This window comes from Quercus suber, unplaced genomic scaffold (assembly GCF_002906115.3).
Source record: "Quercus suber isolate HL8 unplaced genomic scaffold, Cork oak 2.0 scaffold_30, whole genome shotgun sequence".
Classification (NCBI taxonomy): domain Eukaryota; kingdom Viridiplantae; phylum Streptophyta; class Magnoliopsida; order Fagales; family Fagaceae; genus Quercus; species Quercus suber.
In genome coordinates this window covers 753,948-781,514 of record NW_027069495.1, presented here as the reverse complement: position 1 = coordinate 781,514, position 27,567 = coordinate 753,948, and the positions used below count along the sequence as shown (strand labels likewise).

At 33.3% G+C, this 27,567-nt stretch overlaps 3 protein-coding genes across 3 annotated transcripts; 2 read left to right on the top strand and 1 right to left on the bottom strand.

The window, feature by feature from the left end:
- Positions 1–354: 354 nt before the first annotated feature.
- Positions 355–14,805, bottom strand: LOC112034333 (uncharacterized). The gene is made up of 14 exons (XM_024067143.2): positions 14,641–14,805; positions 13,875–13,912; positions 12,984–13,074; positions 10,285–10,390; positions 10,112–10,182; positions 9,484–9,553; positions 8,836–8,898; positions 7,712–7,783; positions 7,486–7,587; positions 6,126–6,200; positions 4,510–4,608; positions 2,873–2,989; positions 1,429–1,485; positions 355–659 (listed from the first exon to the last, which is right to left on the bottom strand). Exons 1-14 carry the CDS (start codon positions 14,748–14,750, stop codon positions 600–602), a joined length of 1,131 nt encoding a protein of 376 aa, XP_023922911.1. The 5' UTR covers positions 14,751–14,805; the 3' UTR covers positions 355–599.
- A 2,653-nt stretch (positions 14,806–17,458) lies between these two features.
- LOC136066299 (flavonol 4'-sulfotransferase-like) lies at positions 17,459–19,233 on the top strand. Its single transcript, XM_065770398.1, has 3 exons — positions 17,459–17,479; positions 17,879–18,062; positions 18,884–19,233. The coding sequence occupies exons 1-3, from the start codon at positions 17,459–17,461 to the stop codon at positions 19,231–19,233; spliced, it is 555 nt and encodes a 184-aa protein (XP_065626470.1).
- A 6,001-nt stretch (positions 19,234–25,234) lies between these two features.
- LOC112034334 (flavonol sulfotransferase-like) lies at positions 25,235–26,852 on the top strand. The gene has a single exon (XM_065770339.1). It carries the CDS (start codon positions 25,420–25,422, stop codon positions 26,449–26,451), a length of 1,032 nt encoding a protein of 343 aa, XP_065626411.1. The 5' UTR covers positions 25,235–25,419; the 3' UTR covers positions 26,452–26,852.
- The last annotated feature ends 715 nt before the right edge of the window (positions 26,853–27,567 follow it).

Sequence of the window (27,567 nt, the reverse complement as noted above, 5' to 3'; positions counted from 1 at the left end):
CACACTGCAAGAGAGATGATACATTAGATAATTACTGCAAATTACAGGGGCTTAGGCCTAAGTACCATTGTCAACCTCCTTCCTAAAAGGCCTAAGAATGTTGACTTGAGACTGAACCACAACAGTGAGGAAATATTTTACTGGCACTAATTCTTAAGTATGTTTCTGGCACTAATTCTTTAAAAGGCATTTATGCAATCAAAATATGTAGTAACGTGCTACATGTGAAGCATCATTTTAGGAAGACTGGCTTGAAATTGCACTGAATCTCTGATGGTTAGCAGCAGGAAAATAAATAAATAAAAAGCTGATCCTAACATAATGTTCATCTTTAAGTTCTTTTGATCCTCATCATAATAACAAATAAATTTCGTATTCTATTGATTTATTTAATTTTGTAAATTACATATGGAAAATCAGGGTAATGGTTTTATCCTTATCAGCCAATCCTTATACATGTACATACAATCTAGAGACACACTAAATGAACTTACGAAAATTTTGGAGACCGATATAAATAATCCAATAGTCAAAATGGAACCACATCAAGACTAAGTTATAAACGAACCATGCACAAAAACAGGCAGTAACAACAGCAGTTACCGTCTTGAGTAACGATCTACTAGTGCCTTAGCTTTCTCTGGTGCAAAGAACCGTGCCTGCACATTGGCCATAGATACTAGCTTACATCCTTGATGTGTGCAATGTGTGTACGTACTATATAGACATAATATAAGTGCCAAGGTTCTACAAAAGCATGATAATCATTGCAATTACATACGAGCTGACCCCTTCCCAAAGATCTCCATGGTTTTAAACTTCAACTTGTACCCAATCAACCAAGCTTACACAAAGAGGAGTCAAAAGTCGTGAGGCTTTGCATTTGAGATACAATTATTCCATTAAAGTCCCTTAAAAAATATTTTAGTTGCGAATTAGGAAAATCCGACACTTCAAGAGTTGCTCTAAACTTCAAGCCCTCCCATTTTAGCTCAAAAGAGGAGAGTTCAAAAATAAATAAACAAATAATTTTGACCAGAATAGAAAATATATGCGCAGGAATGCTCATTACCTGTCAACATAAGCTGTAATCTCCTCAACTCTTTTACCATTAGATACTTGGAAAATAGTCAGCATGGATCCACAATTACACAACAAAACAACCATAACAATAATAAAGAAAAGAAAAGAAAATAATGCATCCACAAATCATAGAAAGCTGTAGTGCCTATTGTAGCTTGCTGGTATTACTTGTGCGATTGAGGTAGAATAATGCGCATATGAACATAGACACATACATGATTACATGTATATTGACACATAAATATACATATATGCATTTCAAAAGACACTATTATTGATGCATACATACATGTGTACATGAATTTCCATATACATGCATGTGCCAATAAATATTCACATACTCACCTGAATAAACATCCTCTCTGCATCTCCATCTTTACCATTTTCTTTCAAAATGATTCCCTGCAGAAGAATAATACCGATAAAATTTATATGCAAGTTCAGTTCATCTCAAAATATCTAAACTAGAAGCATAACCATCAACCAGCAGGAAAGAGGGAATCAAAACCAATAAAGAACAATGACACATTGTGAAGAACAATGTCAGTAACCATTTTGCATGCATTCTTTGGACTCTGCACTCCATTCAATCAGTAACCAGTTCTTATTTTTCCATTGGCAATTTCCTCCATATTCTTGAAAGATTCGATTCTCTCATATCATGCATTATTCGAACAGTAGTCACACAAATCAGAAAGAAGCATGAACACATAATTATTCTTAGATATAGTATCCAGAAACAATTCCCATGATCCCAGGATTTATAAAAGAATACTTAACAATTAGAATAGAGTGGATAGTGGATGTGAGTGATTTAAATATGTATTTACCTGTATCTACATGCACTCAAAGTACTAATTTTGTTTTAATAAAATATAAATAAATAAAAAATCACCATGGATGTTTTACCAGTTTGGAAAGACATACACACCATTTTAATTAAAAAGCTTCATGATTAATTTTGCAAGAACCGCCAGTAATGAAGATTCATAGAGAGAACTCCTATTAGTGAGATTCTTGTAATACTACTAATACCCCATTTTTACCATATGCTATATAGCATACATGCACAACACAGACACAAAATCTACACTAGGATCTAGGGTTTTTCCCCTCAATAAAAAAATAATAATAATAATAATAAAAATGAAACTAAAATTTCAAACAATCTTGATGAAATATTCCTTTCAAAAATGTAATTAGATAACGTGGCGAAGTTGCAAAATGACTACTAATATATATGTTAAATTACCAATTGTCCCAAAAGTTTAAACTATTGGAATATGGTAAATTTAATCATTTAACCATATACTTCTAACACTCTCCTTCACGTGTGGGCTCAAACTCTCTTTTAATAGGTGAGACGCAACATATGGGATTTTAAATGGAAGGTAGAGTAGAGGGGACATGAATCGAACTCAGGATCTCCTACTCTAATACCATGTTAAATTACTGATTGTTCCAAAAGTTTAAACTATTGGAATATTGTAAATTTAATCATTTAACCACATACTACTAACTCTATATATATAATTTTTTTTTCTTCACTAAAGTGTCTAGCAATGCAAAGGTTTCATAAATTGAGATCTTTATAACTGAATACTTTGTTCATTATCATATACATTTCGTACCTGGTATTGGCATATTTTGATGAGATATGCTGGTGCATTGGTAAAAAATAATTTTCATCTTAGTTCTAAATTAACAAACATTCCAAGCTATCTGGCCAGAACATTCATCACATAAATTAGAGAGAGAGAGAGAGAGAGAGAGAGAGAGAGAGAGGAACCTTAGCTAAGTAACCACGGAAGTCGTCTGGGTGACTAGAGATGAGGCGGTCGTAAACAGATACAGCATCACTGATATGGCCCCAATCTGAATATGCTTTACCAAGAAGTAATTCAACCTGAAATAAATCTCATTGCAAAGAAAAAAATGGCAAAAGACAACCAAGAAAAAAGCCACTGAAAATCAGATTTCAATTAAGAGAAAGCAATTAAAGGATGTCTGATGAGGAAAAACATTAAAAAAAAAAAAATTTGTCAAAATTTTAAATAAATTAAGGAACCTGAAAGATTCAGCTATCATAATTTGGTGCATGTATTCTTGAGATTTTTTTCACATGTACTCTTATATATCCACGGAAAAAAGGATTTAAAAAAAAAATTGAGGACACAACAAATATAAAAAAGGAAAGGCATGTTTGAACATCTCATACAAAGGAGCTCTAGATTTATTTTCTAGGATAGGTTAAAAAGAATTCCTTTTGCTTTTAGGCTCAAAATGAATCCAAGGGAACACTCTCTGCCTCTCTTTGTCCCTTTGCACTAGGATTCATTTACTATCATAAATAAATAGATATATCTTCGACATTTTTGGGTTGGTATCATATTTTAAAAATCTCATTGCAAGCTTTCAAATTAGATTGGAGTGACAAACAAAGAGAAAGCAGAAAATTAGAGAAAGTAGCTAACTTGTCTGTACACAAATGATACAAAATGTCAAATAAAAAGATTGAGATGCATTCCCTATTTTTTTTTTTTTTCTCTCCCACTGCTATTAAGGCTTTCTTTATAGAGAGAATAAGAGAGGAGGTGAAATGTCGTCTTTCCCCATACTATTTTAAAATTTTTAAATACTATTTTAAAATTTTAATACCATTAGTATTTCTTTTTTTGAGAACCAAATTTGAACACCTTTATTATTATACATTTTCAATGATATCATTCCTGAAGCTGCTTCTTTAGCTAAAATAAACAGAGGTTTTGAGCCCTTGTCACAGCCCCAAAGGACCTCACTTCTGATGAGGCACCCAATGGAAAAGAATTCGGATCTTACTATAAATGAGTTTTTGAAAATAAAAGAGTAATAATCAATTTTTGTTTTAATAATAGGGTTGATGGCTTGGTCTTACTCCTTTGTTATTCAGTAGCCTTTTACTTGCTAATTAGTAAGTATTATAAACTAAAAACATATAATAACATGATTCTTGGCTGCATTTAACAAAGAAAACTAATGTAAAAAATTGAATGCATATATGCTGTTTCACATATATGACTTATTATTGTCATATATATGGTATCTTATTATTACTCCATAAGTATTAAAAGAGATGATGACAGCATTTTTATGAAGGCATGCTTTCTAAAAACATTATCCATATAAAACCAAATTTGTTTTCATTGGTTGAACAAATGTAATGCTTTAGTGAATCTAAAGGGCTAAAAACTTAGTATTGTAAATTCTCTAGAACACTCCCTGAAAGGAAAATCAATTATGATGCAACATATTTTAAAAGGCTACAACCAAATCATAATCAAATTTCCTTCAAGTTGCTGCCTTATCTTAAAATCCTCCCTTTTCCTTTTACTTTTGTAATTTTGGAATCTTAGAAGTGTAATCTGTCATTGAGAAACTACAACTCACTTGAACAGGGTCCACTTGTTGCAAATTTGTCTCTTCAACCTTACTATTAGAGTTCTGAGAATTCAGTCGTTCACGAGAGCCCAGGAGAAATTGAACAGCCTGCATTAAAAAGAAAATAAAAGAAAAATGAAATTGTAATTGCTTGCAGATATGCTTGTCTAACAGGCTGTTACATGTAACTGTTCATGAGATGACAATAATATGCCTGGATTCTAAGTAATTGACTTAAGAATCTCTATAACAATGCTTTTGGGATCCATAAGGGAGATAAGGAGCTCTACACCTGAGTTTAAGTAAAGCAAACTAGTTTTAGCTCTCTTTTCTACATAAGAGAATATTATGTGGAAAATCGATACAAGCCAAATTCAAAGGACCCAGTCAGTTGACTGCAAGGCTGGGCAGTGATGATCACATGACAAAAAATTACATAATATTTTTCATTTTTAAAATAGAATCTGCTCTCATATATGTACAATTTCCTATCAATTTAGGACATAACTAAGACAAAATGTTAAGTGAACCTAGATTGAAGATCTAATCTTACATATGGCATTAATTATTAACCAGAAAGTTTTAGAAATTATTATAAGTTAATTTGGTGTGTCTTGTGTGTGTGTGTATTTTGATTGGTAAGTTACACACACAGTCAATGGGTCTTGAACCTACAACCTTACCCTCCACCTAAAACTTATAAGGGAAAAAGGTGCCTATTATGCTAGAGCTCATTGGTGTAAGAAATCAATATAAAAGTTTCTATTAGAGAAAAATAAACATCTGTACATTTATTTAAGTCCTGAACATGAATTGAAGTCAGAGTAGTAATATCATGAAATCAAGATCAACTCAGCTATCCAGTAGCTGGGCTATGTGTCCAACAGTTTGGGTGAGTTCAAATAAGCGAATACAACATATTGCACCGCTTGAGTAGCTGAAAGATGGCTGACATAGAACAAAGCTGTTGTCAGCCTTTTGTTTAGTTTCTTGACAGGTTTTGGTAACCAAAAGTTTGAAAAAAAGAAAAAAAAAAGAACAAGAAATGATGATTCAGGTCTTAAGCCTTGAAATATTGATTTGGGTTAAAAAGATTTTGTCATTTAGGTTGTTGGAAACCAAAAAAATTGTTGAAGGATTTTCAGGTTGGAAAAGATTGGTAACAGTTAAGAATTTTAGGGTCTCTAACAGAATAAGAAAAGGGATCCGATTTGGATGTAAAAAGGGAAGAGAGCACAAGTTTTTGGGCTGTGAACAGTAACCCAAGAATAGTTTTGGTATTTTGGGGTTGCTCCATAGCTTTTTGATGATGGGTTAAATGGGGTATAGAGGTTTAGACTAAACCTTATGGAACTTGGAATATATGGACTTTTACTAAGCACAAACTAAATTACTATTGCAAACTCAAATTAAAAAACCCTATAACATAATTAATCAATAATATTAAAACCCAATAAAGCAAATCTACAACCAATTCCATAAGTTTATGAATTAGAGAAATACCCCTAAAATAAAACAAAATCAGCTCCTATCTGTTTGTATCAATGGCTAAGAATTAAAGCAAGAGGCTCTTTCAAAAAAGTTTTGAATTGTGGAGCATTCAACCTAATAGCATGATGACAAACCTCATCTGGTTTCTTAGCAGCAAGTAATGAATTTGTAAGGCCACGCAGTACTTCAAAGTTGATCTCTTTAGACACCTGTTAGGTATATGAAGACTTCAAATATTTTTATTAAGTAATCATCAGCGTAAACATTTATCAACTAATAATAAAATAATAGCTCTTATTCTGCTTCCTGCAATTCCTATCAATTGTATATAAGTGATTATCAATTTCACATGCTTCCTCTTCATACAGTGCAAATCAAATTTAATATAAAATAAAAGGTTATCTGCGAAATATTTATAATGACATAAAAACAACATTAAATTTAGGGATCAGTGTCTATCATTTGGGGCTTAGATTGGTCACCTGCATCCTCTAAGTTGATTTTTCATATGACTTTTCAATTCCTAACCCTTCATAGTCCTTAGGCTATCCTTCTAAGTTCTAATCAACAAATCCCAAAATCTAGGAGACCGTAATCTATGATTGAAGAAAATACTTAATTATAGGCATCCTGACTAATTTGATTTGAGAATAATCCTCATAGATGCATGCAACCAACAAACACCGATGTTAGGTTACGAGCACCAATGCTAATAAACCTGAGCTCATTATTTAGCATACCAAAGTCAAGCATGTTGAATTTCGTTAGTTGACAAGTTTTGCAAACTATCTTGTTAAGTAGCATCTCGAGTCTTAAAGCCTCAAGTTCAATGAAGGAACTCAAGTCTTTAAGACTTGAGTTCAAAGTGGTGGCAAAGCTGAGGTGGACTAAAAATCCACGTGGAACTCGAGTTCCTGCAAAGCATCCCAAGAAATAATACAAGAAAAGATGACGTACGTGGTTGGGATGGGGGACCAAGAAAGCTGAAGAAGGAAGCATGTGTTATCACTTGTTATCTAGAAAAAGATAAAAGTGAATGATTTCATTTGGCTGGGGGACCAAGAAAGCTGAAGCATGAAGCAGAACAAACCTCTAGGCTCTAGCTATTGATTTGTTGTTGCTTTGGTGAATTTGTTTTGATGTGTCATCCCATTTAATGGTGGGACACGTGAATGGGAGGCAAGAACTTTCTCAGCCTTTGAGAATTTTTTTTCCTTTGTGGAACTCGAGTTCTTGGAGACTGGAGTTCCACATGGATTTTTTATCCACATCAGTATTGCCACCTCCTGGAACTCGAGTCTTAGAGTTCCTTCATTGAACTCGAGTTTCAGAGCCTCGAGATGCTAGCTTACAAAATAGTTTCAAAAACCTACCAACTAACAAAATTGTTAAGAAAATCATGTTAAATGGCAAAAAATCCCCATGTTCAGTGCACACGGCAGTCTAAACCAGCAACAAGCAGAACATTATCCTGCAAATCTGAGGAAGACTTACCATATCTGAAATCTTAAATGCAGCTACACTCCCGTCATAATCTTTGAGTTCATATTTGACTTCTCCAAGCAAACGGTAAACATCAGGATCACTTGGTTTCACCTGTGGAGCACAAAAGTCAATAGATCAATTGAAAAACTATTATCTTGGAAGCATGGTTAAAGCACCATGTCCACTTTATTGTATATAAAATTCATAAAACTTCGAACATGAAGCATGAAAATACCTTAGTCAAGTCCTGAAGCACAGAGACAGCTCGAGTATATTCTCCCAATTCTGTCAATGTCACTGCCGCTCCCTACCAATTCCATAAAATTGGGATAGGAAGTAAAATATTTATAAAAATAATGATGGAACCAGAAAAATAATTAAATAATTACCTAGTAGATTAAGAATATATTTGTTCTAGGACGTTTTTTAGGGAAAAATTGCATATGAAACTTTTAAATGAGAGGTAAAGTGGAGATGGGGTTTAAACTTAGAATCATTTGCCATGATACATTGATAAACTACCACTTGTCCCAAAAGCTAACGTTCAAAGGAAATGATGAATTTAATTAAATAAATATTATTTTAATAGGGTCAATGGAATTCACACTTGTTCATTGTGTCTTCTATATGTTGCATGTGCATGTTGATGCCATAAGATGATTAAGGTTAATCACACCTTTTCAATTGCTATTTTTTTTGAAAGCTCATGTCATAAAATTTCGGTGCTCCCCTTCTAGTAATAAAAATGCAATCTACTAAATCAAGATCCCCAAGCTCCAATAATTCTTGTTATCCAACAGATAAATTTGGGTTGATTGGTTTTAGTTGGCTCCCAAATATGACCAACATGAAACCAAAAATGAGAATCTTATAATTTTTCAAGTAGATTGCTCTCTCTCCCCCTCTCCGCGTGTGTGTGAATGCACACATGCCTGTGGACGTAAATTTACTTTAAAAGCTTTTTAACATAATTGGGTCAGCGTTTTGGTCTAGATTGAAAGCCACCAAATCCATCAGATTAGGTTCATGCTCTTAACCTGACCGTAGGACAGGCAATTGGACTAAGACAATTTCTTCTATTTGCACGTTTCAACCAGCATTAACTAAAAGAATCAGCAGCATATATTGAATACAATCCCTTCTTTTTTCCTTCTTGAAAGCCGAAATGACTCCTTTAAGTTTAGTTCCAAAGCTAATTACACACATGGACGACACTGAAATATGTTTCATATAACAATAAAATAAACATGTAGCAATAATTCAGTCAAACCAGCACAAGTACATTTCTATTTTCAGTGATATCAGCATACAGTAACAAAGAAACAGAACTGGTATCCTGCAGAACAATGAAAGACTCACTTCAAGAGCAATTGGATCTTTTGGGGAGTTAGTTAGCGTTGCCTCAAAATCTTTCAGCCTAGTCTGCCACATATCAAGAATTAAATGTACATGATTAATCTTTCCTGATTTCATCAAAAGACATTGCAGAAAAACGAATACGATCAGCCAAAAGTAAATTAATAGATGAATAAATTGCTGTAAAATAAATGCACATGTAATACAAAACTACATAATAAACCAGCTCAGAATTGGAGGATCACCCTTGGTAACACTAAATAAGCCATACTTCTGTGTAGATTAACAACTATCATTATGAAACTTACTATGACATGAATGACATTATCTTTTAAAGTAGGAATTAAAATTATTGCCCCAAAAAACAAAGCAATTCAAAAAATAATTGTTCATTATGAAACTTCTGTGTACTCGGGTTGGCTGTTTTCTTTTATTTAATAAAACTTTACGTTACCTATCAAAATAATAATAATAATAATTGTTCATATGCACTCTGGTAACTATCTCCTAAACTAAAACTAAAAGCTATAACTTGCTTAGTACTTCTAAGTTCCTGTGAGCAATTTCCAAGAATACTACTCAAGAGTAATTTTTCTTTTCTTGATAAGTTACTCAAGAGTAAAAATTATTAGAGATTTCCAAGAATATTACCTGAAGAGTAGCTTTCTCTTCTTCCGACAGTTTATTATTGACCACAGCGCCGTCCTCAGTGGGACTAACACTGGAAAATTGAAGGTCATCTCAAAATCAAACCATGCCTCCAGAAATTGCAACCAATGAAATATTATTATGAGGGTTGAGGGGGAGGAGAAACAGCTAGGACAGAATAAATCAACAACAGTAATAATATGGATAGATCAAATAGTAGTTTTGAGGAAATGAGATTAAAACATAAAATAAATAAATTTGAAATTTTCATATTTGAATAGTTCCAGTAGAGCTCCAGGGTCCCCTACGAAATGTTATGTTCCCAATTTTTGGCTGGTGGTTGTCTTCAATGATATATGCCTTTGAAAACTACAAATACTATTATGAACCATAGTAATGATTTTTACGTTCAAGGTATGGAATGTTGTATCAATTGGCTTTAAATTAAGGTTTTAACACTTGGCCTTTTTATGCCCCAGCAAAAGCCAGACTGAACTGTTATTTTTTAAAAGAAAAAGATAAGTTTATCAGATGAGACAAAGTAGTAACAGCTAGACACAATGGAAACAACAGAGATGATTGATCGAAAATTGGTACAGGATAGAAGAAACTTTCACTTACTATGCCATACCTTCCTGAGGGAAGAAAGTCTCCAAGAGCAAAAACCAAACCGAAGACCAAGACAGCTACACCTACCCCAATCTTTTCATATCAAAATTGAATTAGTGATATATATACTGTTAAAGATGATGTCAATCATATCATTTTACAGGTGAGAAAAGCACAAACAGCTGAAAATTTTACCTGTGTACCAAGTCCAATCGTTTTCTTCTCTGTCTCAACTGGTGCATCATAGTCAATTGCTCCAAAGTCTTTTTCATCATCTTCTTTTTTCTTCTCAAGCGCTGATCTGAGAAGCATACAGAATGCCATAGTCATGAATAATTATTCCAAAAATGATGCACAGAGAAAAATTCATACAACTAGCTGTAATGGCCACTCTCTTGCAAGGGTTGCAAAAATGCTTTTAAGAAAGGAAAACTTAATAAGATGAATTGGCCACTCTCCCTTAAAAGCAGGGGCAATTCACCCCTGCCAACAGCTCCAAATCAAGTGCAGAGGGGTACCCAGTTGATCTAAGAAGCAATAAAGAGTAAAGACCATGATTTCCTCATGACTAAGCAGTGTACTAAGAGATAATCACGTCATTTTCTGTCTCATTTTCATTAACTTAGAGGCTTCAATTCAGTGGATGGTTAATATAAGGAGACCTGGCTGATAGGTGCTATACTGATTTATGACCATCATGGTCAGTTTTCCAGATAGCAGGTTCTTGCAACACTGCAGCCATTCCATATGACTTACCAAGCTACAATATAACAGAAAAATACAATCACTTGTGCTTATGACTTATTATTAATATTTACAAATATGGAGAGGGTAGTGGAGGTTGGTGCACTAGAGTTGTGAGAGGGACTCATGGTTGTGGGTTATAGAAGAATATTATGAAAGGTGCAGAAAATTTTTTCCGTCATGCGGTGTATGCAGCGGGAGAGGGCAATCGTATTCAATTTTGGCACGACCCTTGGAGTGGTCCTATTCCTTTGAAAGAATTATACCCGAAATTGTTTGCCTATGTTGTGGTTCAGGAAGCTCCGATTTCTGACATGGTTATTTTTGCACCAGACGAGGGAGGTAGATTCATTTTCCGTTGCAATTTTAATGAATGGGAGTTGCGGAGATTTTATTCTTTCTATGAGCATGTCTCTGCCAAGATTCCTCGTGGGGAGGGTGAGGATATCTTGATTTGGTAGTTGAATCGCAGTGGTGTTTTTGATGTGCGATCCTTTTATATTGCTCTACTGAAAGCCCCTTCTGTTTCTTTCCCTTAGCAGAGCATTTGGTGTGTAAAGGTACCTAAAAGGGTATTTTTATTTTTATGGACTGCTGCTAGGGGTGGGATTCTTACAATAGATAACCTTGTTAAGAAGAACTTGCCCCTTGTTAATTGGTGTTGTCTATGTAGGTGTGATGAGGAAACTGTGGATCACCTTTTGTTTCACTGTAAGTTTGCATCTGCTTTGTGGAGTGAGGTCCTTATTATGTTTGGGGTTCAGTAGGTGACGCCGGATACTATTGTTTCTCTTGTTTTTGCTTGGAGGAATTGGTTGGGAACTTACTCTTCAAAGGTTTGGAATATGGTACCAGCATGCCTTATGTGGTTAGTATGGAAGGAACGCAATGCCCGAACTTTTGAGAACATTGAGAGACCTATAGATACGTTAAAGAACTTGCTTGCTAGGTCTTTGTTTGAGTGGTCTCGTATTTGGGGTCTTACACATTGTAATTCCTTGTCTAATTTCCTTATTTCTATTAGACTTTCCTTATGATTTGATTGTATTGTTTCAAGGGCAGTGAGTTTACAATTGTAAACAAATTGTTCTTTTTCATCAATAAAACTCTTATTATCTATCAAAAAAATTAATATTTACAAAATTCTATGTGATGTAGAATAGACAACATAGGCTTTCCTAGAGCAGTAAGGTTGCCTGAAATAGAATTGCATGAAATTTGGCTAGCTGAAGGGAAACGGTCTTTTGATCAAAAGTCGTCACCTTGCCACAAGGTGCACCTTAACTTTGGTAAATTCCTCCATTTAAGGCTCCAAAAACAATGATTTTTTCATTTTTAGTAATTTTTATTTCCTTAATAACTTTTTGCTCAAAATTCAGAATAAGGTCTCGCTTGTTTTGGGACAACTTTTAAGGTTTGTAGTTTATGATTTTGCATTTAACTCAATTTTGGTATAAATCGATACTTTGCCACCTAATCTCGTGATTAGCACGAATTAGGGTTTTGAATGTTTTCCTAGTCGTCCTAGAGTTTTGTCTTTTTAGTATTTATATGCTATGAAGCCTCCAAAGGCAAAACATACTATTATTAATAAAATTCAAAGTTTTCTCTCGTGGATTCCAAACCTATCACCTTGTGAATTCAAGGGACCCCTCATAAATTCGATGTTTACGACCAAAAGCTAACATTTTAGTTCTTGTTCCATCTAAGAAAGTATTGTGTGTGCTTTCTTCAGGCTTCTGCGACATCACTATGTATATTCATATGTTTTAAACTGTTACTTAGCTTATTAATTTTCAATACTTCAGGAAAAGCTAAAGTAATCTTCTAGTGATATCACGAGAAAGTAACATACTCTAACCTAACCTTCCATCATGCAGGATATTAAATACAATTTAATCAAACTGACATGTAAGTATGAAACTTGAAATGAGGCAAATTGTTTTATTTCCTTTCTTCAATTGAATGAGGAAAAAGATTTCTCTTCATGGATAGAGTGTCACATTGATGTTGTTAGAAAAAATCATTAATTCAAGCCTGATATTTCCTAAACCTAATGAATGATTTTCTATTTTGACCTGATCTCACTTCATTATTTTCAAGTAAGGACATATGAGAAGCTCATGGGAAAGAAACATAACACAATATACCTTCTAACTGCTTCCAACCGTTCCTCAAACTGAAGGTCCAAAGAATTATTCCTCGATTTCCCATCAAATCGAGAACTTAAACCAGGTGCCTCTACAATGAAAACTAGTGGTAAGGTTAATGCAGCAAAGACCAGTAGAATATAAACAGAACAAATCTAGGAAAGTTACATGAGGGTCCAAATTCATTAAATAATTTAATTAAAAGGATTTATATAACTTAAGAGGATGATGCTGTCTAATCTTACAAACCACAAGCATGTCCAAAACTACAAGTGGCCATGCAATATCACGGTGAACATGCAAAGAAAATTGTGAGACGATCAGCATAAAACAAGAAGCAATATCAAGAGAAGTATCAGGTTTTGGAAGCCCATGTGTGCTATACAGGCCTATTGCCCCAAAGTTAACAAAAGATTAAAAAAAAAAAAGTTTCAGAGCCCACCACAAGTTTTTCAAAGCAGAAGTATCAGTTGAGAGATCTTTATAAATGCTTTAAGCAGCCTCAAGACTATGCATATGATCAGATAACTGTAATAAAATAAATAAATAAATAAATAAAAGGGTTGAAATGATTATTTTATTTAAAACATGTTGAAGTCAAAAAAAATTTGACACCTTGAACATTTACTAGAGCAAAATACAAACCAAAATCCAAGTTTAAAGAAGTCTAATGGATTAAAATGTCCTATCCCCCAAACCCCTTTTTCCCTCCTTTTTTACACATACAGAGATACACAAAGAATCAAGGGGAACATTCACAACTCAAACATTTTTGTGCAAAATGTTCTGAACAATAAAAGATTAAATTTGGACAATTGTAGTGTACAAAGTTCAAATAAACAAATATAAGAATAATTTTCCTAAATTGAGGGGAAAACTATCGACACTTACGAGTAGGTACAGGACCAGATTGCTTAGTTGTTGATTTCCTGCACCAGGCAAAAACAGTGATTATGACACGATGAAAGCATTGCTATCATACAGGTGCAACTGACTATTTACAATTCACATGTCAGAAAATAAGGTCTCCATTATGACCATTTCGTTGATGAGCAAACCAATCAACAAATTAACCATAAAGAAATATTAGAAAGCATTCAAATATATAGCTTTAGAATAATATTAGGAATATTTTTAATTTCTCTCCTTTGTTCAGAATTTCCCTAAGTAAGTATTTACTTTCTCTACGACAATGAAATAACAATTAAAGGAAAGACTATACTTTTTCCTACATTTTCTCAGTAATCAAACAAGTAATGCTAAGAAAACTCTCAAATAAGGATTGAACAAGTCAATACATTGTGTCACTATTATGCACACTTCACTGCTGAGAGAGCCCAATTTTTTTATAAAAAAAATTACAACAGAAAGCACAAATCTTTTGGTCAAAAACTTTGTTCTCTTTCCTTCACTTTTTCCTGGCAACCAAATAGAAAGATCAAAGAAAAAAGTGGGTCCCTAATTTCCTATTATTCCCAAGTCATTGCTGAGAAAACCCATTACAAAAATAACCTTAAAAAGAAAGTATCAATCTTTTCTTTACTTTTCCAACATTTTATTAGCAACCAAACAGAGAACCAAAGAAAATGGTAGCTCAGACGCATATACACATATAGATAGATGAAAACACATGGGTATGTATAGATATAATACATACGTGGGTACCTTGTTGGTGTTGTTTTTGGTTCCAAAACCGCGTCTTGCTGGGTTTGAATCAGAGCATCGTATTGGAGGCATCAGCAAATGACTTGCTGTGGTTGTGGCCATTGCACACACTCTCTCTTGACTGAAGAAGATAAGGTTTGTGCAATTTTCTGTGTGTCTAAAGTAACACTTCATAGTTACCGCCAATTGCTAAATTTTTGCCACGTCAGCAATATGCATATATTTTTTTTTTTTAATTTTACTTTGATAATTAGAATAGATGAGAATTATTTAAACTATAGATATCTCAGTTTAAGTTGCAATGAAATGGATTAAACTTGGCCAAACTTGTTTAACTGGATTGCCTATTAATAGGTATCATCCTTATTTAATCAAGCTAATCAACTTATTTAATGGGTTTAATTCCCGCCTAACATACATGCATGTTACATGGGGTGGGTTTAAGAAATGTGTAACCTCATTTTTTTTTTCAACAATAGTTTTTCATGATTTATGAATTCTTACAGATAAAATTCGTTTACTAACAAACAAATATGGTTGATTCTAAAAAGATATACATGCTTTTCATAATTCAAAATTCAGTTAAGAATAGGAAACTTTACTATATATTCATAATTCAATAATTAAATTCTTGTAATTGAGAATTTTTTGTATATAGTTTAAAAAACATATAATCAATAATGATGCTTAATTATAAGTTATTTTATTGATGGCTGATAAAATAAAAATGCCAAAACGATCTTTTAGAAGGAGTTAAATATAAAACATAGTTCAATGCATAGTCATTTGCATTTTTTGGAACGCAGCTTTTTTTTTATTTTATTATTAAGATATTTGTTTTAGTTTTGTTAGTAAAAAATAAATTTTGTTTTTGTTTTGGAACGGGCCATATGGCATCAATTTCTTCTTCTTCTTCATTTATTTATTATTTATTTATTTATTTTAACAATTGGAATCAATTTCGAAATTGAAAATGAGCCTTCAAAAACCCAAATCATATATGTGGCACAGAGCGCCCTACCAAAACAAATATAAAAATATTTTTTCAACTAACTAAAAAAAAAAAAAATCTAATGAAATAAATTCTCCACTAAGAAAAAGTACAAAGGATGTATGAATTATAAACATATCACATCATCATATTACATATTAAAGAATAGATACAACCACACTCAATTAATTCTAATTTCCATTTAAAAATCTAATTTAACTGTAAGTTTATTGAGTTGTTATTATTTGTTATAGGATCTATTGAGTTTTAAATAAAAAACTAATGTGACAATCTCTTATTGGATGCTATAAAATATAGATTTTACACCCATTCTTACCAAATTCAAACTATTATAACTATATGTTTCGTATGAATTTTACATAATTGACTTACTTGGAGTCCAAAATTAAAAGTTTGAGTCCTCGAAATTTTGGTGCTATCATGTTGCCTAACGCCACTAAAACAATTACTTCAAATTTATTTTAGATGACTTTACAATTGAGCATCACTATCAATTATATGTTTTTATATTGCAATTAGTTCTCAACTACAAGGATCAAATAATCAGTTTAGTGAACATATATATAATTAAGTTTATTTATTTATTTTTTAGAATATATTTTCTTTGAGAGAGATTTAGTTTTTAGAATATAGTAGCTTATTTTTAATTCAGTTCTTGATCTTTGAGAGGCGCATCAAATTCTTTTTTAGAAGTGATGATATTTTTTTTGTTAGTAAACAAGTTTTATCTGCAAGAATTCACAAATCATGAAAATTAAATATACTGTTTAAAATGAAACTTCACCATTATTAACATAATATAGTTTGATATCTAGACTTCAAAAGGTTGTTATATTTTTTTTTCATTGTTTCAATGGCTACTAAATACTAGATGATATATATAAATAAATAAATAAATAAAAATAAAAGCCAATTTTTTTTATAGAGTTATTGTATTTGTACTTATTATTCTAATTCTTATTGTAACATTTGCAATCATTAATATTATCAAAACTAAGATTCACAACTAAATGAAAAATAATATTTTAACGGACTCTTCGATTTTATATATGAAAAGGAAAATTGTAACAAAATTTCATACAGAATTAAATATAGATAAATTTAACGATATAAAGGAACGTGGAATTCCATTTTGATATATCAAACTCCTATTTGTATCTTTATTTTGTTTATATATATTTTTTTATTTCTTATTCTTGAATGATCAAAGAATTTTTGTTCAAGTTTTGGTCTCCCGCAACAAATTCTTGGTTTCTTCACCACCGGTTGGCATCTTCGCAAAGGATTGTTATTATTTGGTGGTGTTTAGGTGTTATATATCTTGTTATCCTTCATCTTAATAATTAAGGCTACTAAGCACGGGATAGGTTAGCTCTTCTAGGTTGTTAGGATGAGATTAATCTTCTTAAATACGGTCTGGTGTTTATTTTTTAATGCTACGTATAATAGGTGAGGAACTCGAATCTGCTGTGAAAGTGAGACACTAATTTCATGCAAAAAATTCACAAAATATTTTCTAATCTTTCACGATTAAATCACTTTTTGAGACATTTTGAGCTTGGTGACAAATCATTGGGTTAATCTTTTGCCATCTTTAAGTTCAGAAGAGGCACATGTTATAGCTAGTAGAGCCATTTTTGGGCAAAGCAAGTGGCAGGAGTCATGTGCCTATTATTGCAAATGAAATGATATCTGATCTAATTAGTTTGAGTGAAGGTGTGAAACTTTTTAATGACCCTATCCTCTGAAATGGCAAACTTGAAAAGCAAATGATGAACTCAACTTGCTTTTTATATCAATGGCTTTCTTCCCCATTCAGGTTTACATTTTCAATATATAACTAGCTAGTTTTGCTTTCTACCAATTGACTCCTCTTCTCTTTCAAATTGAACTTTGGTTCAAAAAGAAACGAGAAGGAAGAGTGTAAGCCTGATCCAAAAATCCATAACAAATACAAAGAGATCATTTCTACCATCCCAAGAAGAAACGGTGGTTGGGTTGTGGATCTTTACCAATATGAAGGTTTTTGGTGCGGTGCACACGACTTAAGAGGAATCTTGTCAGTTCAAGACCAGTTCACACCCCAACCTAATGATGCGATTTTGAGTAGTGCTCCGAAGTCTGGCACAACATGGCTTAAGGCACCCGATTCCATTTCAACGAGTCTACAAGCCCCTTACTCACCAGACTGGCTCATGATTGTGTACCTCATTTGGAGTTCAAACTTAGCTCAAATTCACAAAAATTGGATCTAGATATTCCACTTGTGGCTACACACATTCCTTACACTTCCTTACCAAAATCTGTTATAAATTCTAGTTGTAAAATTGTTTACATATGCAGGGATCCAAAGACTGTATTTGTCTCTCTATGGCACTTTTCTAACAAGCTAAGTCCTAAGGGCATGGAAGCCTCACCCATGAACAGGGCCGGCCCAAGGCCTAGGCCTAAGGCCCCATCAAAAAACAAAATTTTCCTTGAAAAAAAAAGGCCCCACTTTTTATAGTTAAAGGCCCAAATTTTTATAAAATTATATATATTTTCTAAAGGTTGTACATTTTTTTTATTAGTGATGTTAAGAATACTACAAATTTTACTATTGGCTTACAAATTGTCATGTTATTAATCACAAAAAAGTGATATAAATATTTATTAGTTAAATTGATAAAATTCATCAATGAGAGACAATGTCACATTATATTTTGAATATTTTATAGTACTTTTAATTAGTGCATTTTTTTTTTTAATTAAAACTCTCAAAGTACGAAACCAATAGAACCTTAACTCAATTTAAACCCTAAAATATTTCAAAAAGATGTTGCAAATGTGTTAAATCATCAATTATAGATTAATCTTCCCTAATAGTTTGAGACTGATTTTTGTAAACTAATATCTTACAAAGCCACACACCAAATAATATCTATCTCTCTCTCTTAAAATCAAAATATAAAATTAAAAATTAGATTACAACTTTATTTAACTATGCATCGTCTCATATCCAAAATAAAGTATCTTTTTCAATCGCAATATATTTTTATTTCTTTTTATTAATATTTATAGTTCAATTATGATATTCAATTCTCTATATGAAATTAGCATTAGTCTAGTTGGTATTATTTATGTATTTAATGTATCAAATTAACCTTAATTTGATTAGTATTAAATAATTTTGTTTAATTAATATTTACATATTAAAAGCTCCGCATAAATTTTTTGCCTTAAGCCCCAAATTATGTTGGGCCGCCCCTGCCCATGAAAAAAATTCATTTGCGTGATGCGTTTGAGTTCTTTTGTGAAGGATTATCTATTTTTGGACCATATTGGGATCATGTGTTAGGATATTGGAGTCCAAGTTTGGAATCACCAGAGAGAATACTGTTTCTAAAGTATGAAGATCTAAAGAATGAGACTGTATATTGGGTAAAAGAAATTGCTCAGTTCATAGGTTACCCTTTCTCATTGAAGGAAGAAGAGAAATTTGTGGTGCAAAAGACTATAAACCTATGTAGTTTCGAGAAGCTGTCTAGTTTGGAGGTGAATACAAGTGGAATCATACAAGTTAGAGCCATTTAGTGTCAAAAGCCAAAACCAATGCCTTTTTTAGGACTGGCAAAGTTGGAGATTGGAAGAATCATCTTACACCTGTATACAATGGCAATGGGACACGATCAAATAATTGAGCAAAAGTTAAGTGGTTCTGGCTTGACATTGCATGTCTCATCTAAACGATGAATCTACAATACTCCTTTCATGGCTGGCATCAAAATAGTTTAGAGTATGGAAACTAAATAAAATATGGCATCAAGGCTTGATTTAGCATGTCAAATTAACACTATGACGAATGGTTTGATAAAACTTGAAATAATTGCAAGGTCATGTGTAATCTGAAGCCTCAACGTCATTATTGTTCTCTTTACTTTCTCTTTTTCTATTTTTTTTTTTTCTTTCTTTCCCTTTGGTTGTATGGCTTAATTTTGAAGATTGATTTGATCTAGACTACATCAAGATTAATGACCTCTGCAATTAATAATTCTTTACAAACAATAAAATGAAAGGATGGAGAGTGGTGATTACCAACTTGTAATTTTACTCTTATCCATATTGTATTGTGAGGTCGCTTGAATTAATTGGTTAGGTGCATGAAAGGTATCATGCACAACAATTATCTGCATGTGTCGCGGAGGGTAGTTCAAAATGATTGAATTATGAGACCTAAATTTGATTCTAAAGTGTGACAGGTTGGCCTTCAAGGTGAATAATAATATATGTGCCCATTACTAGAGGACACATGACCTTATCGAAAAACTTTTATATTGTTTGGGGCCAGGAAACTCAGAACTTGTTTTGGAATTCTGCTGACAAACTTTGATTGATTCGAGATAAAACGTAGGCTCTGACTCAAGCCTGGTTTGGATAGCACGTTCACGTTTGTAAGGTTTGCGCCTTTTTTTTTTTTTTTTTGGTTTTTAAGGCCAGCGCCTATTGCACTGTTCATAGGACATGAATACTGTACCAAGGCATATGAACAGTTAAAAAAGAGTAAACAGTAATTTTTCACACATTTAAAAATTATTTTACTACAGTATTTTCAGTATGCATTTGGATACGCATTTCTGGTGCTGTGTTTGCGTTTTCCTTTTTCTTTTTCTTTTTTTTTAAATTTTTTATTGAGAAGCGCTGGGATGTTGTCTGTCAGTGGGTCCCATGCATTGTTCACGGGACCCACAAATCTCTTTTTTCAACAAAATTTTCATTAAAAATAGGTTTCATGACATTATTCACACATTTAAATTATTTTGCTACAGTGTTTTTAGTTTTCAATTTTCAGCAAAATAAGCGATATTCAAACGGACCCTCATTCTTATAGCTAGTACGTTTTTTTGGGTATTGCTAATGGTAGGACATGCATGTGCCTACATCGTATTATTATTGCAGTGAAATTATATCTATTCTATAAATTACTTTTGAAAAGCAAAATGATAACTAACTTACTAGGGGCGGAGCCACATAGTGGCTTGGGGGGACCTCGACCCCTGCAAATTTTTTTTTTTTTTTTCCATTAGAGTAGGTAGAAAAAAAAAAATTGGCCCCCCCAATATTGGACAGCCAACCCCCCCCATGCCCAATTCTCAACTATTTTCCCAAGTTCATTTTTAGTTTTAGGTCTTATCACCTTATGTACTCTAAATAAAACAAGTTAGCCCGCTCAAGTTCAAACACTAAAAACAAAATTTCACTTTCACTTCATTTCAAAAAATCTACCCACTGACCCACGGAATCATTTTCTTTACTTCTTATTCTTTTGTTTGGTCTTCTTTGATACACTTTCATTTGCACTGGTACTGTTGCCTACTTACCAGCCTCCAAAACTCGAGTCCTCTGTACTCACAGTCCCTAAAGAAAAAAAAAATCATGACCAATTTTTTATTTCTTCATCAGCTTTAGTTTTGGAACTTGGTGACTACTTGGTGACAGGTGAGTTTTCTTCTCTTTCTTAAGCATTAGACATTCATCTCTTTTTAGTGTCTTTTTTTTTTTTTTTTTTTCTCAACTATCTACACCTAAATATTCACATGCTCTTTATATTTTCATAAATTTTTAGAAAAATACATGATTGAAGGCATGGGGAGATTGTTTGTGATGAGTCTTGAAGGGAAGATCTAAAGTTGGAGGCAGTTAGATAGAGGCAGTAGGCATTGCCACATGGGTGACTCATCTTTGCACTTTGTGAAGACAAAGTTTCTAAGGTAAAATTGTTTTGATTTATTACCTATTTTTGATTAGTTAGATATCATGTGGCTGTGGATGTGACTGTGGGTGTTGTTAAATTGTTTGGTTTATGTTGTGTACCAATACTTGTGTATTTAATTTTTGTTTTTGTTTGAGGGTTTATTATTAATTAAAGTCGTATTAAAAATGGGTTGTATGTATAAATTATAATGGAAATTTTGTTTTTTTCTTGAGTATGAATAACATCCATATAACTAAGTAAAAATTTCAAATTAAAATTTTATTTTTTTAACTTCTTTTTAGGTAAATTTTTGAGTCATATTCTTAAAGCTAAAAGAATTATGAGCAAACGAAAAACAATTGATGCATTCTTTAAGAAAAAAGATGTTAGCAATTCAAAAATTTGGACACCTGTGACTTATCTCAAAGAAAGTCTATATTAATTTAAAAATATAGACTATCCATACAACGATGATACTCATCGTCGTCGATTTCAAACTTCATGGTTCGAATCGGCCTCCCATGTAAAAATTCCTGGCTACGCCCCTGTAACTTACTATTTACAGTAGTAATGGCCTTGCTTCCCTTTTAGTTACGTATACATTTTCAATATATTCCAAGCTAGTTTTGCTTCCTAGTATCTACCAATAGAATTCTCATCACAATGTCAACTGTACACCTAGTTGACATTGTGACGAGATAGGTTGATACTCATTTTTCTGTTTAAGCTACTACACTGCTTAACATTGTTATTAATACTGTTTCGGAGCCCGTTTCAGTTTGTCCAGTGGAATGGAATATTTCGATACCGGCCGATTTCAACGTACTATTTCAGGGTGTTTCGGGGTTCTTAAAAAATAATTTATATATATTCTTGTAGAACATAAAACTGTCAATTCTAATAAATAAATAACTAAATATCAAATAATACAAATCATTTAGTCTTAACTCTTAAGTCTTAAACATCAATATAACATCACACAATAAGAAGATTAACAAGACAATAACTAAATATCAAAAAATACAAGATTTACTCCTCCTCATCATCATCATCCATGAGAGAATGATCAAATTCATCATCAAAAGAACTCCCACAAGAACTACTAGCACCCATTGCAAGATTTGTCAAGCCATGCTCATTGTTGTTGTCATCATCATCATCGTCATCAACATCAATAGTTTCAAGTTTAGCATCCTCTTCCACATTCACTATGGCTGCTGGTTCTTTAAGACAATCCCAATTTATGTCATCTAGATTAAGAAGTGCAGGTTCTTCAGCCACCCAATCTCCCATCAAGTCAATGTTATCCAAGCTTATAGGATCCAATGCATACTTATTCCTTTGAATGTCCTTTGAATGTCCACCAAAGCAGTGCTTAATATCCTAAATAAGTTTGGGGAGCACTAGGTGGCATAGTTTATGGAGGATTAGGAAATCCCTCATTACCCTACTCATGGAATCTCTACTCAGGGGCGGCTTAATATATTTGAGGGCCTAAGGCGAAAACTGAAATTGAGGCATTTTATATATTTAAATATAATTTTTAAAATTTTAAATATTACTTAAATTCAATTATCTTGTTTTAGATGCAAAATTACTACTAATTAACATAAACCATGTAGATTTTTTTTTTTTTGGAAAGTTTATAGACAAAAAATTTGACAAAACATTTCACACATGTTGATGTGGCAGATTGATAATTTGATAGTGGTAAATAAACAAGTGATGTTAGTGGTGGATTTAGATAAAAACTAGTAAAAGTTTTTCAACTCAACTTGTGAAAAATGTTGTGATTTTTTTTTTATTGCTATTTTTTTTTTAAGAAGTGCTACATTCATAATATTTTCATTACAAATCTTAGGTGTTAATTTTTTACTAGTTTTAATTTAAACTCATCACTGAAATTAATTTTTTATCATCAATAATGCCCTGTAACAACCTATCTCTTAGGATTCATTTTGAAAGTGTTGTGAAAAAAGTTGTGGATGTAACATTTTTTTCTTGTTTTTCATTTGATAAAAAAATATTATTTTATTCATTGGCTAATATTTGGACTTAATTATTACTATTATAATATTAAAAAAAAAAAAAAAAACCCCTATTGATTAAAATTTGGGGGCCTTTTTTCTACTTGGGGCCTTAGGCAACCGCATCAATTGCTTTACATATAGGGCCGACACTATCTCTATTCTGCCTTCTATAAAGGTAATCATGAGGATGACTATGGCCCCAGTTGGTCTCTTGGTGTACCACTCCCCTAAACGACAATGTTCTGACTCAACCCTAGTAGGAATATTGTATCTAGCCTTGAGGGTTTCCCTATTCTCGTGAGTATTCACTAAGCTAGCAAACCTACCCATCCTAAAAAGTGAAAGAACAAAAAAAATATAATAATAGAAAAAAGGGAATTATATCCTAAGTATGAACTTGAGGTAACTTACGAGAGCAGAAAGCTAGGCTCCTTAGGCAAACTCTTTGAGGGACAAATGATTTTCTCTAAAAGTGAAGGGAGCTATCTTCACACACCTTTATATAAGGGTAAAAAGAGAGCGGTAATTTCCCGCCCATTAATTTGGTAAAATATTAGCCGTTGGATCTCCATCACACCGTAGAACGTGGGGGACACGTAGTTGCTTGCTGCATTAACTACCACATTAAGGATACCAAAGAGTCAAGAACATGTATGGGACAAGTGAAAAGACACTTCTACGTGGGAACACATCCAGAACGTGCCAACCCTCCTAACTCTTACCAAAACCCCACTCCCTCGAATGGCAAAGAGAGTGGAGTTTTAGGGGGTTAATGTGGGAGGGTGAGGCTCGAAGGAGGAATATTACTAGGCAGGTCCGACTCGAGGAGAAAGTGGGCCTTGCTTCTCACTAGCCTCAGCCCAGCACATTGATAAGAGCCCCGATGTTGAAACCGAGGAAACATATCGCCTGAGTAGCCCAATGAGCGAACACTCCTCAGAGGGCTGTAGATAAGCTACTTAGGTCAGAAGATTAGAGACCGAGGAAAGAATTTGAGACGTGCAAGTAAAGAAGAGAAGGAAGTTTCCAAGTAAAGTACCCATCACCTTTGTATTCAATACACTGCACCAATTCAGTTGGTCACATTAATGATAGAATGACCCCTAAACAGTACCTTGACAGCTTGCAATGCATTCTACCACCTTCAGCAAAGACCTGATAGAACAAACACCCAAATAAAAACTAGTGATCATACAAGTGGAGTGCTGAAATGCACTTCAAGTAGCTATATAAAATTGATTAACAAATAATTGATTAACAAAGACCATATGTTACATGGGCCTCCAAGGCTACGAATCATGCGAGGTGGTAGTGCCGAGGCAGGTAATAGGATAAGTTTTAAGAAATGATTGACATGACATTCATGCAACATTACATTGTTATCAATTTAGTATAGATAAAATAAATAAATAAATAATTGGTTAGGTGCAATTTTTTTTTTTTTTTTTTTATGAACAGAAAATTTTTATTAGGTAGAAAAAAACTCCTAACGTAGAAAACACAACAAAAAGAAAGGAGATTATACAGCATGAAACACATGCTGTTTAATCTAAATAATTGGTTAGGATCATGAAACACATGCACGGCAATTATTTATTTGTGTCGAGCAGGGTAGTTCAAAATGATTGAAATGAGATCTAAATTTGATTCTAATGGGGTCTATCTGCCCATTACTTGATTAAAAAACGAGGACACATGACCATTACTTGATTAAATTTGATTCAAAAGCCTTTTATATTGATTCTGCCGACAAACTTCGATTGATTCGAGAGAAAATGTAGACTCTGACCCACTCTTATAGGACATGCATGCGCATATGCCTGTTACTATTGCAATGATATTATATCTGATCTATAAAGTAACTTTTGAATTGCAAAATGATGTACCTAACATACTATTTATACTAATGGCCTTCCTTCCCATTTAGGTATACATTTCCAATATATTCGAGCTAGTTTTGCTTTCTAGTTTCTACCAATAGAATTCTCTTCTTCCAAAATGAACCAGAACCATGGTCCAACATGTAGCGGGCAAGAAGAGTATTGGTCTGATCCAAAAACCCATGAAAAATACAAAGAGATCATCTCAACCACGCCACAAAGAAAGGGTATTTGGGTAGCGGATCTCCACCAGCATGAAGGTTTTTGGTGGAGTGCATACAGTTTAAAAGGAGTCTTGCGGGCTCAAGACCACTTCATGCCACAACCCAACAATGTGATCTTGAGTAGTGCTCCAAAATCTGGCACAACTTGGCTTAAGGCTTTGAGTTTTGCAGTTATGACGCGATCTCATTTTGATGAGCCTGCAAGCCCTTTACTCACCAGACTAGCTCATGATTGTGTACCCTTCTTGGAGTCTGAAGTTCGCTCAAACCCACAAAATTTAGATCTAGATGTTCCACTTTTGGCAACACACATTCCCTACACTTTCTTGCCAAAATCTATTATAGATTCTGGTTGTAAAATTGTCTACATATGCAGGGATCCAAAAGATGTATTTGTGTCTCTTTGGCACTTTGTTCGCAAGATGAATCCTAAGGCCATGGATGCCTCAGCCTTGGAAGATCTTCATTTAGAGGACGCATTTGAGTTTTTCTGTGAAGGATTTTCTTCTTTTGGACCATATTGGGATCATGTATTAGGTTATTGGAGAGCAAGTTTGGAATCACCAGAGAAGGTACTATTTCTCAAGTATGAAGATTTGAAAAATGACACTATATCCTGGGTAAAGAAACTAGCTCAATTCATGGGTTACCCTTTTTCCTCGGATGAAGAACAAAAAGGTATGGTGCATAAGATTGTAAACCTATGTAGTTTTGAGAACTTGTCTAGTTTAGAGGTGAATAAAAGTGGAATCACGCAAGTTGGAACCAACTTCGTGTCGTTAAAAAATAGCTCATTTTTTAGGAAAGGTGAAGTTGGAGATTGGAAGAATCATCTTAAACTTGAAATGGCAATGCGTCTCGATCAAATAACTGAGCAAAAGCTTAAAGGTTCAGGCTTGACATTTCACTTTTCATCTAATGCATGAACTGGGGGTCTACACTCTTTCATGGCTTCCATCAAATTAGTTGAGTATGGCGACTTAATAAAATGTGGCACAAAGGCTTGTTTTAGCATGTCAAACAATATGAAGTATTATCATTTAAGGAGGCTACACTCTTAAATGATAAAATGGTCTCGATCAAAGGCTTGTTTTATTAAGTATTATCATTTAATAACATGGTCTACACTCTTCAAACAATATGAAGTATTATCATTAGTTGAGTATGGCGACTTAATAAAATGTAGGTTAATAAAGTGAGGCTAGCTGATTCGAGTGAGTGTTACATGATGTATTAATGTATTTTTTTAGTGTCTTTTAATTGTTGTAACTTAAGATTGCAAGGTCATGTATAATCTTGACCCTCAATATCATTATTTTTTTCTTTTGTTCTTTGGCTTAATTTTGAAGATTAATATGATTTGGTTAACATCAGGACTAACGACTTCTGCAATAGGGAACACATAATTGAAAATACCCTACAAACGAAATAAAGGAAGAAAGCAGAGCACCAACTTGCAATTTTACCGTGTTTTGGACATGGCAGCACGCATTGATACCACATGTTGGCACTTGTATTGTATGTCGATAAGCATTAAGCAAGACCTTTCAGCTCCCTACAATAGTGTTGAAGATCCAACCTTAAGATTGAGGGATCCATCTGACTTTTAGAGCATACGCTGTGTTGACAGCAAATTTGACCATGCAATGCAATAGCAAATGTTGTCTGTAAACAACCCAGTGGGGTTGGCTGAGTGGTTGGGTACTTGGTCTCAAAGTGGCTGTCTTGAGTTTGACTGGGAGCTCCCTAGTTCAAGTCCAGGCACTAGCATTTTGAAAAAAATTATTTGAACCAGCAATTTATCCCGTTATGAGCCCACCTGTTGCAAACAGTGATTTGTCTCTGATTGAAAGTGAAAGCTCGAATTTGTGTAAATATACAAGAGCTTGTTTAGACCCCCCACATTAAAATTACGGCTTGATATACCTATGGTTTTTACTGCATTATTGAACTATATGATTAGGTCCATGTGAATGCTCTAATTCTCCATATAGTAAAGAGTTTTTTTTTTTTGGGGGGGGGGGGGGGGGGGGGGGGGGGGG

Bases quoted from the DNA above. Each gene is read 5' to 3' on its own strand.
- LOC136066299 (XM_065770398.1), top strand. From the start codon at position 17,459: ATGGCTTTCTTCCCCATTCAG. The intron at 17,480-17,878 runs GTTTACATTTTC...CCTCATTTGGAG, and splicing joins TGGCTTTCTTCCCCATTCAG to TTCAAACTTAGCTCAAATTC. The intron at 18,063-18,883 runs GCATGGAAGCCT...TTTTGCCTTAAG, and splicing joins TAACAAGCTAAGTCCTAAGG to CCCCAAATTATGTTGGGCCG.
- LOC112034333 (XM_024067143.2), bottom strand. From the start codon at position 14,750: ATGGCCACAACCACAGCAAGTCATTTGCTGATGCCTCCAATACGATGC. The intron at 10,183-10,284 runs GTAAAATTTTCA...TGATATGAAAAG, and splicing joins CGATTGGACTTGGTACACAG to ATTGGGGTAGGTGTAGCTGT. The intron at 7,588-7,711 runs GTATTTTCATGC...TGTGCTCCACAG, and splicing joins TGCTTCAGGACTTGACTAAG to GTGAAACCAAGTGATCCTGA.
- LOC112034334 (XM_065770339.1), top strand. From the start codon at position 25,420: ATGAACCAGAACCATGGTCCAACATGTAGCGGGCAAGAAGAGTATTGG.